Source organism: Antedon mediterranea, chromosome 3 (genome assembly GCF_964355755.1).
Source record: "Antedon mediterranea chromosome 3, ecAntMedi1.1, whole genome shotgun sequence".
In the NCBI taxonomy this organism is placed as follows: domain Eukaryota; kingdom Metazoa; phylum Echinodermata; class Crinoidea; order Comatulida; family Antedonidae; genus Antedon; species Antedon mediterranea.
The window spans coordinates 35,878,911-35,891,163 of record NC_092672.1 but is presented as its reverse complement, the minus strand read 5'-3'; the positions used below and the strand labels follow the sequence as shown (position 1 = coordinate 35,891,163).

The 12,253-nt window shown below is 32.4% G+C and overlaps 1 protein-coding gene across 6 annotated transcripts in view; it reads right to left on the bottom strand.

Moving 5' to 3' along the window:
* LOC140045411 (kinase suppressor of Ras 1-like) overlaps positions 1-12,253 on the bottom strand; it is a 48,264-nt gene that overhangs the window by 18,510 nt on the left and 17,501 nt on the right. For 4 of the 6 annotated variants that reach the window (XM_072090283.1, XM_072090285.1, XM_072090289.1 and 1 more), the window contains exons 3-7: positions 10,541-10,688; positions 9,789-10,116; positions 8,737-8,894; positions 7,997-8,060; positions 7,095-7,172 (exon numbers count right to left, since the gene is read on the bottom strand). In XM_072090283.1, coding sequence (XP_071946384.1) covers positions 7,095-7,172; positions 7,997-8,060; positions 8,737-8,894; positions 9,789-10,116; positions 10,541-10,688 — 776 coding nt within the window. The remainder of the gene's footprint in view (positions 1-7,094; positions 7,173-7,996; positions 8,061-8,736; positions 8,895-9,788; positions 10,117-10,540; positions 10,689-12,253) is intronic. The other 2 variants (XM_072090284.1, XM_072090287.1) reach the window with 2 other exon arrangements.

The following is a 12,253-nucleotide window of genomic DNA, read 5'->3' as shown; positions in this document are numbered from 1 at the left end:
GTTAAATTAGTTAAAACACTGTGTGGTAAGTAAAAACAAAAGAAAACTAGATTTGAACTCGTCACTTTGACGAGTTAGTTATCCGCACGACAAACGCCACGCGCACGTCATATGTTGGAATATAGCACACAGAAAAAGATTATAGCATTATGAATTGAACTGAACAATATGATATGTTGTTAGTGCTGAATTCTGTCAATTTTGTGTCTGTATACATATTACATACAGTGTAGAATAGGTGAAATTACGGGAGCCGCCATTTATTCCTATTTTGTATTTTGATTGAAATTTACTGTAAAGATGAAAATAAGTGACCCACGTTATTTACATTTTTAGACATGATGAAGTCATTAAAATTATAATATTTTTAACTCATACGAAAGATAGTTGATTGACCTAGACAGTATCAAAATCGGGGTGAAAATGAAAAAAGGATAAGTGGAGATGCGCTCTATTAAATGTGATGAGCTGTGACGAAAGATACAAAAATCCTATATTTTATATTCGAGTGGCCATACGATGACGTCACAATGTCCGGTTAGCCATATTGATTTATGATCCGATATCTGCAACTCATCATCTTCCAGAATACGTAATAAAAATAACTTTTACCGTTTAGTTTAGAAACTACGACTGTTTAAAAAAAGGTATAATTTTGACAAATTTTGACGAATTTTTGAACTTTTTCATAAAAAACGCACATAAATTATCCAATTCTACGTGCTTGTATGACGTCATTTTAAGTCGAAATTGTTTAAAATTTGGTAAAATTACTAGAAAAGGCTGGAAAAACATAAATCACGCGAAAAAAATTGTTTTCAACGCTACGTACGCACCGCACGCGTAAAATATGCGCGCGCATGGGAATTTTTTACATGCTCAAAATGACATGAAACGCGTAGAAAGTTGATTAGAAATTTATTTTTCGCATTTTCAAATTTTAAACTTTGTGTGAAACAGCCCATTTTTTTTTCACAGTCAGTTAGCGCAAGATATAAATTAAACTTTTGCTAAGTTTCAATTTAAATTGTTATATGGTTTTCGATTTATGTTAAATACGCAAAATTCGTTAAAACGCGTGTAAGTCATGTTGCGCAATTCTGACGTCATTCAAAAATAGAAAAGCACAACTTCAGGTGAATACCCATATGTTGACAAAGTTATGAAATGTTAACTTTACACGTTTTTGAGATACGCTCTGCACAAAAATGACAGAAAGAAAGAAATAGACATGAAACTCGTCACTTTGACGAGTTAGTTATCCGCTCGACAAACGCCATGTGCACGTCATACGTTGGAATGTTGCACACAGAAAAAGATTATGGCATTATGACCTGAACTGAAGAATATGATATGTTGTTAGTGCTAAATTCTGTCTATTTTGTGTCATATATACAGTTTACAGTACACAGTAAAATCTTTATACATATTACATACAGTGTAGAATAGGCAAAATTACGGGACCCGCCATTTATTCCAATTTTTAACATGGTGACGGTATCGAAATGAAACACGAAGATAGCAATTTGGAAAGAAATTATCTCAGCAAAAACATATTAACGTGTAGAAGAAATTTGAACACGTGAAATATGGATGTGCGCTATTTGAAATGTGATGAACTAAAACGCAAAATATGAAAATACGAATTTTTTTATTCAACTGGCTATATGATGACGTCACAACCTCTGATTGGCAAAATGTATCTATAATCCAATAGCTTCCAGAAAATGTTTTATTCATGATTATCACTTTTTATTCTGACGAGCTATAACAGATTGAAATTTACTGTAAAGATGAAAATAAGTGACCAACATTATATATTAACATTTTTAGACATGATGACGTCATAAAAATTAAAATATTTTTAACTCATGCGAAAGATAGTTGATTGATGTAGACAATATTAAAATCTCAGGGGGAAATGGAATACGTATAAGCGAGATGCGCTCTGTTAAATGTGATGAGCAATAACGAAAGAGACAAAAATCCTATATTTTACATTCGTCTGGCCATACGATGACGTCGCAATGTCCGGTTAGCCATATTGATTTATGATCCGATATCTACAACTCATCACCTTCCAGAATATGTAATTTAAAAAAAGTTCACCTCGTAGTTTAGAATCTATGATTGTTTAAAAACAGGCATAATTTTGAGGAATTTTAAACTTATTCATTAAAAACACGTGCAAATTGTACAATTCGACATGCTCGTGTGACGTATTTTTAAGTCGAAATTGTTTTAAAATTGGTAAAATTACTATAAAAGGCTGAAAAAACATAATTCACATAAAAAAAAGATGTTTTTAGCGCCATGTGTGCACCACGCGTGTAAAATTGTTCGAATAATTAAAAATCATAAAATTGCGCGTAAGTCACGTTGCGCAACTCTGACGTCATTCAAAAATGGGAGGTGCACAACTTCACGTAAATGTCCATGTGATGACAAAGTTATGAAATGTTATGTTTACAAGTTTTTGAGATACGCGAGACACAAAATGGAGGAGAAAGAAGAATAATACTAGACTTGAACTCGTCACTTTGACAAGTTAGTTATCCGCACGACAAACGCCACGCGCACGTCATACGTTGGAATTTTGCACACGGAAAAAGATTATGGCATTATGACCTGAACTGAAGAATGTCATATGCTGTTAGTGCTGAATTCTGTCAATTTTGTGTCATTTTGTGTGTTTAAAAAAAGGCATATTTTTAACGAATTTTTTAACCTTTTCATCAAAAACACGCGCAAATTGTCCAATTCGACGTGCTCGTATGACGTAACTTTAAGTCAAAATTGTTTAAAATTTGGTAAAATTACTAGAAAAGGCTGGAAAAACATAAATCATGCGAAAAAAATATGTTTTCAATGCTACGTGCGCACTGCACACGTAAAAATGTGCGCACGCGTGGTAATTTTTGACATGCTTAAAACGACATGAAACGCGTAGAAAGTTGATTAGAAATTAATTTTGCGCATTTTGAAATTTTAAATGCGTGTGCGCGCGTAACTTTGTGTAAAACATGCAATTTTTTTTCAACAGAAAGTTAGCGCATGATATAAATTAAACTTTTGCAAAGTTTCAATTTGAAATGTTATTTGGTTGTCGACCTATGTTAAATACGACAAAATCGTTAAATCGCGCGTAAGTCACGTTGCGCAATTGTAAACGTCATGAAAAGCTTCACTTCATGTGCATGACGATATGTCGAGAAAGTTACAAAATGTTATGTTTGCAAGTTTTAGAGAAAAGCGTTAGACAAAAATCATACAGAAAGAAAGAAGCCAAATAAAAAGATGATGATGATGATGATTTCGTACAATCACAAGAGGTTATCCTGCAACTTCGTTGCGGATAACCAATAATACAGAAAAAAAAAAGATGATGAAACAGGACAGTTACAAGGAGTTATCCGCTACTATGCGGATAACTAATGAAACACAACAAAAACAGGAGATTACTCAACATTATTATGCACACAATATTTTTAGTATATTAGTAAAATAAATATAAAAATTACATAATTATAAATCCTGTGAAAAATGTATCTAATAATACTGTAGAATAGGTAAATATCTAGTTGACTAGAAAAACTCCAGTTTATTGACTAGTTAGTTGATAAGTTAACTAGATTAACTGACTGTTTAATTAACTAATTGACTAGAGTAGTAGGTTATTAGTTACTACAACCAGACAAAGTAGATAGTTAGTTAACTAGTTAACTATACTAATTGACTAGCTAGTTGGCAAGTTAACTAGACTGACTTAACTAGTTGACTAGTAGGTTATTAGTTATTATAACCTCTAAAGTGGCTAGTTAGAAACTAGTTAACTAAACTGATTGACTAGTTACACAATGCTGGATTTAGTTTGCTCATTAACTCACTGGGGTAGTTCTTAAGTACTATTATATAACACCTAAATAAATTCCTGTCATTTGATTGGACGATTGTGGGTCACATGGCGTGCAATAGTACGCACTATTAAACGATTCTTTAATAGTACTTTTTGAAACATTTTTGTGTACGAAAAAAAAAACGTCTCGCAGATGAAAAAAAATCTAGTACACAAATTATCCTATATGATATGGCTATGTACTGTGAAATGCAACAGCGCCACCTGTCGTCTGGTCTCAGTTTCATTTGTAAACACCACCGCGAGATATGCAACAGCAGCAGATATTTGTGTACGATTTGGACATTATGTACTAATTTCATTCAAAAAGGCATTTAAATTAGCTTTAGATCGTTTTTAGGATTTTGATTAATTAATGGGGACATCCCTACAAGACGTGGAATTGTTGGAAAAACCATAATTAGCTTAGATAAGTTCCAATTGTCTGTCGAAGTTTTGCCTTTCAGCCAAGCTAGTACTAGGCTACTAGACCTAGCCTAGGCCATGCTAGTATTTAGGCTAGGCTTTGGATTGTTTGGTCGTTTGTTGACATAATTAACACAAAAGTAGGTGTGTTTACGAAATCCATATAAATATAACATTTAATATAACATTATTAAAAACCAAATGTTACTGTTTTTAATCAATGTGTGTGAATGAAATGTAGTAAGCTTTGGCTAGGGTAGGGCTACCTTTTATTTGATTCAAATAACTAGAATTTATTTAGATGTTATATAAAACAAATAATGAATGTTTTGTATTCGTGTAATGGTACAAATAATGGCACTTGGTGAATGATGAAAGGTTATATCAACTCGGCTTTGCCTCGTTGATATAACCTTTCATCATTCACCTCGTGCCATTATTTGTACCATTACACTCATAAACATTCATTATTTGTATACTAGTCTACAAGCCAAAACTAAATTGATACTGGAAATATTTTGCACCAGCTTAAAGGAGAGAAGATAAGTTTGCTAGCCAATCTGTCTTTACCAGACATTGAGGACTGGGCTTACAATGAACCCCTATGGTACAGGTGTAAAGGAGTAACTTTGATTTCATAAATCGCATGTCAACTAATCCAGTGGGGAAACACACTGGATTTACTTTTTATAATCTGCCTAAGCCATTCATTTTAATATTCTCTCCTAAAGGAAAAGATTACCAATCTAGCTTTATTATACACGTCTTTTCTAAACCTCCAATGCAAAATTTGAGTTATGACCTTAAAACTATTACCTAAGCCATTTATTTTAATAATTCTAATATTCTCTCTTAAAAAACAAGATTACCGTATCTAGCTTGACTATACACGTCATTTCTTTTCTAAACCTCAAATGCAATATATGACCTTAAAACAACTACCTAAGCTACTCATATATTCTCTTCTAAAAGAAAAGATTAGTGCATTTAGATTTACTATACTGTACACAACTTTTCTAAATATGACATTAAAACAACTACCTAAGCTACTCATTCTGATATTCTCTCCTACAAGATTAAGGTATCTAGATTTACTATCATGTCTTTTCTAAATATGACATTAAAACAACTACCTAAGCTACTCATTCTGATATTCTCTCCTACAAGATTAAGGTATCTAGATTTACTATCATGTCTTTTCTAAATATGACATTAAAACAACTACCTAAGCTACTCATTCTGATATTCTCTCCTACAAAATTAAGGTATCTAGATTTACTATCATGTCTTTTCTAAATATGACATTAAAACAACTACCTAAGCTACTCATTCTGATATTCTCTCCTACAAGATTAAGGTATCTAGATTTACTATCATGTCTTTTCTAAATATGACATTAAAACAACTACCTAAGCTACTCATTCTGATATTCTCTCCTACAAGATTAAGGTATCTAGATTTACTATCATGTCTTTTCTAAATATGACATTAAAACAACTACCTAAGCTACTCATTCTGATATTCTCTCCTACAAGATTAAGGTATCTAGATTTACTATTGACCATGTCTTTTCTAAATATGACATTAAAACAACTACCTAAGCTACTCATTCTGATATTCTCTCCTACAAGATTAAGGTATCTAGATTTACTATTGACCATGTCTTTTCTAAATATGACCTTAAAACAACTACCTAAGCTCCTCATTTTGGTATTCTCTCCTACAAGATTACCTTACTAGATTTACTACACATATCTTTCTAACTAATGCATAATACGACCTTAAAACAACTTCCTGGCTTTTGGTCAAAATTTATTCCGTAAGGGCTTATTATCCTTCAGCAAAAGGAAAAAAGTGGGAGGAATTCCAAAAAGAAGGATTATAACTGAGTAAGGAATATTGACGATAAAAAGAAGTTAATGTAAAAATAAGAATGAATGAGCGAAGAAGAATAATGGATAGAAAATGAATGAATGAGCAAAGAAGAATAATGGATAGAAAATGAATGAATTGGTGAAAGAAAGAATACTTTTTTTTAGTCAATTAGAAAAACATAAATCATTTTAATTAGTAAAATAGAGTAATTTAGAGGAAAAAAGTCAATTTAATAAATGATCGCTGTTACAACCTGATGAAGAAATTGTTAATAAAATGAAGAAAGCATTTCATGTTATTAATATGTCAACCTTAGAACTGCTCTTTGGAAGTTTTTAACTATTTACAATCAAATTTAAGATTAAGTTCCAAAATGATGCCATTGTCATCCATACTCTTCATTATTAGAAGTCACATTCTTTTTCTTTGTACAAACTCCAGAAAGCGTTCAAGCTTTGTTTCCACTAGGACGCAATCAACAACGTAAGCGCAAGGCAAGCAAGTTGACCAATGACAAGCAACAATTTGAATAATCCATCACTTGTGATTGGTCAAATTACTTCTGTTGTACTTACGTCCTCGAATTGCTAGTGGGAACCAAACTCTAAACAGCTGTCTACACTATCAAAGTAGCCGACAAAAAAAGTGTAATATGCCCAAATATGGTAGTAAAATTCCTAAATATGGTAGTGATATCATCATGTCCATATATGGATATCATCATGTCCATATATGGGCACATCAAATTTTTTTGTCACATAAAGTTTGATAGTGTGAACCAAGCTTTAAGACTGACATATTAATCGTTATTGATGATTGACAGGTAAAGATGGAAGGGTCCCGTCAGAGTGTGAACACACATGTTAGGTGATGCCAACACTCATCTTTATTATCTCACCTATTGGGAAATACATTTGTTTTCACCGAATGCCATAGAGATCTTCGTAATAAATGGGGTTCAAAATTGTGAAATTTTCTGCAGAAAAGAAACTGATAACTTTAAAAAAAAAACTCATAAAATAAAAAGCATTAATTTCAGTAAATAATAGTGAAGCATAAAATAAAGGTGTAGTAAGTTTATAAGCATGTTTTAAACAAAATAATTAAACAAAATAATAATAATTAATCTTCAACACCAACTGTTTTAAATTAATATATAATCTAGATTTTCTTTAGGCTCTGTCTACACTATCAAACTAGTTTGACAAAAAGTGGCCAAATATGGTAGTGATACGACATCATCATGTCCATAAATGGGCACGTCACATTTTTTTTGTCACATAAAGTCTGATAGTGTAGACAATGCTAGTATGTATGACAAAATATCTTTCTTTTGTCTATATAGGATAAGCCATGCATGTTAAATATATTCTAAAATATCATTTTTAATCAACCGTGGCATGCCATGTCAAATACATATGAAAATTATTAAGAAATGGAATGCATAATCTTGAGAAAGCATGTTTTTTTTTTTTTGTCAGAGGGGGAGAGATTAATGAAGAAATGTGTTATAAACCCATTTTAGAACCCATATTATGGAAACAACTTTGGGACCCAACAACGTTTCCCCTTAATAGGAGTTGACCATAGTGCAAATATATATCTTTCCCTTTGTGTCACAGGGAAGTGTTCCTTAATAGGGGTGTCTCAATGCAGTGATTCTACTTATAGTACAGATACAGATTAACTTTATTTCATCCTCATTCCTTATTTACATGGTCGTAGTTCAGTAGATGAAAAAAAAACGTCATTCTACAATAAAAAAGTAACTGTAATGTAAAGAATGAATATTTGTCATACCTGTGTTTTATAGAATGTGCCATATTGCAATTTATCCGTCTAGTCCGTGGGACTGTTAAAGAATCTGCAAAAAAAAACATGTTATAGGTACAGTAATACAGTAACACAGATTCATTTATATGCTCTACAAGTGTCCTTAATGGTTTCAAAAGAGGATGGGATTGGATTAGAGATCATCACCAGTCCTACCTAATAGTCTAATAGTAAGCTTTCATTTGCGTATAAACACAGTTATACATAGTTTTTTCATTCGTTATCGGGATGGTCAATTTATTGTTCACCCTTGTCAAGAAACAAAATATACCAATTTGCTGCGTAGAAGTTATTTATACTCTGCACAGTAATTTGACCTCACTCCATTGCTTGTCAGATCAGAAACGTCGTAGTTTGTCTACCAAACAGTGGCCTAGGATTGTGTAGGCAAAGTTTACAGCTTTCTCTATTTCCCACCCAGTGAAATCAATTATTGCAGGCGCCAATTGTTATTTGTTATCCAATGAAAAACATTGTAATATAGACATTCGGTTGGTGTCTTTAGGAGAGACCTGTGTCACCAAAACTAGATAGTACTCGCTTGCAATTCCTAGATTTTTAATTCTTTAGCAGCTACAGTACAAAGAACATGATTCAAAGGGGAAAATAATAATAATAATTTAATAATAATAATTTATTTGGAAACTACACTTTTAAAACACTTGAATGAAGATGCGCTTTCATTCAAACACTTTGTAGTTGCTTACTTGATTTTGCTACATCTGACTGTCGACCTGGTGAACACTTTCTAGGTGAAGTCTGTCCGCTGCCAGAGTCGGATTCGTCTTCCGATTTCAACCTGCTTACAATAGCTTCACAACTGCTGCCGGGGGATACTATCTCCGAACGTACTCTTTGCGTCCTACTGTAAAACATGGGATTAAGCGATGAAGATTACATGCATTTAGATTATTTATCTTTGGATTTAGATTACTGTCAATGTAGTGGGTGTCTTTCAGGATTTAACAAAAGATAATATTATTTGGGCATTAAGCTCTGTCTACACTATCAAACTTTATGTGACAACAAAATGTGATGTGCCCATAATATGGACATGATCACATTTGGGCACATCACACTTGTTTTGTCAAACTAGTTTGATAGTGTAGACAGAGCTTTACTACATAAAAGTTACTACATAGTTCTTAAAAATGCATGTACTGTATTAATCTACAAACTAGATCCCTACTTAAGATATTTACTGGAAGCAAGTCACAGAGCTGATCTTACTATTAATAGTTACAATTAGCTAAAGTTACATAAAGTATTTTGGTTATCTAACTTGTAATGTTATATGCTGATGATATCATATGACCAGCACTAAGTCGCCTCTCCCATGACTTGATACTGTGAATCTTACACGTGCCATTTTATTGCAAAATCACCATATACGTACAACAGGAGTTTGAAAAAGCGTTAGTATAGCATTCATAAAAAAAAACACTAGTGGAATTTTCAAATATTATTTCCTTTATAAATATTCATTTTTCCTAATTAAATATTCATATTTCCTGATAAAATATTCATATTTCCTGATTAAGTATTCATGTTTCCTGATATTTAGAAGGTCAAATACAGTTATTGAAGTACTGTACTATAGTAACCACATAAGTATTTTATAAATTAACGAAACATGATAAAGAAACTGAGATGAAGTAATGAGTTGAAATTATTAGTTGTAATAGATGATTATAAAAATTAAAAACCAAGCTAACTCGACTTAATTCAGGCTAAAAACACGAAATCAAAAAAGTCTTACCTTGGCAAACTTGAAGAGCCATCTAAGATAATCCCATGCACATTAAAAACTTTTTTATTTGGAGGTGGTGTGCCTTTTGTTTTTGTCCTTTTAGAAGTTGGTGTTGAAGGAAGGTTAACAGACTCCAACTTTTTAGGATGATAGTCCGTTGGGGGCGGTGTAAGAGGCACACGATGATTGTCCTGGATAATATCCGAACTAGACGATGATACTGATGGCCTTTTTTCATGTTTGTTCTCAGTTAATTCAGTATCACTATCTGAGGGACTACCTGAATCTAGGTTCGTCATTTTTAAGTTTTTGGTATTTTCACCACCTTGTAAATTTGCTGAAAAATAAAATCATGTAAGAAAATGATTATTATCATAACTATCATGAACTGGAAACACACACCAACTCTTTTAGTGGTTTTTCTCAAAACTTATTTTAAACAGTAAAATCTGGGACCTTAGTAGTATTGATATCTAGAAATCTTGAAGCAAAGTTGATTGAAGCAAATTTTTTCATCTACTAGTAAAATAAAGCTAGGCCTGAATCGGTCTTTTCTTCTATTACTTAGGCTTGGCTCTCACTCAATGCCATGTAACCTATGCAACCTAATAAACTTCCCTTCCATCCACTTGTGATTACGCAATACAACGCATTGTGTTCTAGTGGAAACCAAGCTTTATGTTTGCACTGAAGAACACACCTGTAAGAAGGCTTGATGATGCCTAACAAAGTCTGACAAAATAAATATTTTGGATTCTTACCTTTGTATGCCTTTTTAAGGTTCTTTATGGCATAGCTTAGTCTTAATATATCATTATCTGAACATTCATGATTCTTGAGTAACTGCCTCATTTCTGAATCTTGAATATCTAAGAGTCCTTTCAAAGTTCCATACGGTTGACATAATTTCTTTAAAGAATACAAAAGTAAAATAAAACATTAGAAAGTGCTTATAAATTTAAATGATACTGTACTGATAAATAGTAAATACAGTGATGCAGCCAAAAGAAAAAAAGTGGTGCAGTTGTCTCATAAAAAGGGAACTATCTCTGTTCAAGCGTTGTCAAAGACCTCTGTGAAAAAGTGGTCAGGTTGAAACCTTACCGTACCAATCGCACTGGTGGCTACAGCCGTGAAATTGCATTAAAAAATACACTCAGTTACTTCGTAGTATACAATTGATCAAAATGTTGGTGCAGTATCTGCTGCTTCCTTAAGCGTGGTTCCCACTAGCAACACAAGGACGTAACGCAACGCAAGTGAATTGACCAATCACAAGCGATGGCTTATTCGCTTGTGATTGCTAACTGTCTATAACTTCACTTGTCATTGGTCAAAACGCTTGCGTTGCGTTTACGTCCTTGCGTTACGTTCTAGTGGGAACCAAGCTTTAGATTCGACCCCAACCCTAACCGACATATTGACATTGTTTTCAAATATATTGAGTATATAAAGTACAATACTCTAGATAGGTAGTGCTAAACATCTGCCCAAATACTAACTGTTGTAAGATCATTGATACAAAAGAAAAGTAGGCACTGCATACATACTCATGTGCAACTCAAAATGCACAGTATAGGATGATGATGACAGTACATCCTCAAGGCAGGAGGTGGGGGGTGGGGAGTACTGTAAATTAGATCAATGCAGTATTTGCATAACCTATTGTTTCTATCAGAAGTTATTAATTTTTATAATTATCAATATTGACATCAGTTGAAGTTGCGTCTAGTGGTAGTAGACAGTTAACATAACAATTATTAATATTCAATATTATATGACAGTATATTAAAGCAGTTATACCAGGGTTGTTAAAACTGGTTTCCCAGGTACCACTTATAATTTTAAATATTAACTTGATGCCTGGACAGCAGTAGGACACCACTAAATTTATATTATCTATTGCATTTTGTTTTGCATAATTCTTGTTAATATTCGATCAAACCATTATTAAAATCAATCAATTAAAAAACCAAGGACTAACATTTCAATATTGTGATATTCTTCATATTAATAACATTATTGTTGAGTATAACATATTTTTAATTACTTTTCCAGGGTAGCTTGATAACAATCACTATTGACTATTGCTAGGCAACATCCAGGGTAGTGAAAATATTGAGCTAACATTAACAAGGATATCATCAAAAACCAAGAATATTCAGATGTCAATTCTTAGAAGGAAATCATTGAATTAAATGATTCAACATTATTTGGAAATTCTTCTTACTAGATATTTGAACAGTGACACTAGCTAGCATTGTAAAAATGGCCCGACACCAATATTTTTATATTGAAAAATGTTTTTATCCAGTTTTTGTTTAGAAACAAAATTAATTTTAATCTATTGGGTATGAAGACAAAAAGAGAAACCTATGTATGCCATGATTGAATTGCTGAAAGTGGGTAGTGTATTATTTCAAGTGATTTGTATAATTAATTATGAAAAAATTGATTAATATATTTTTTTTATA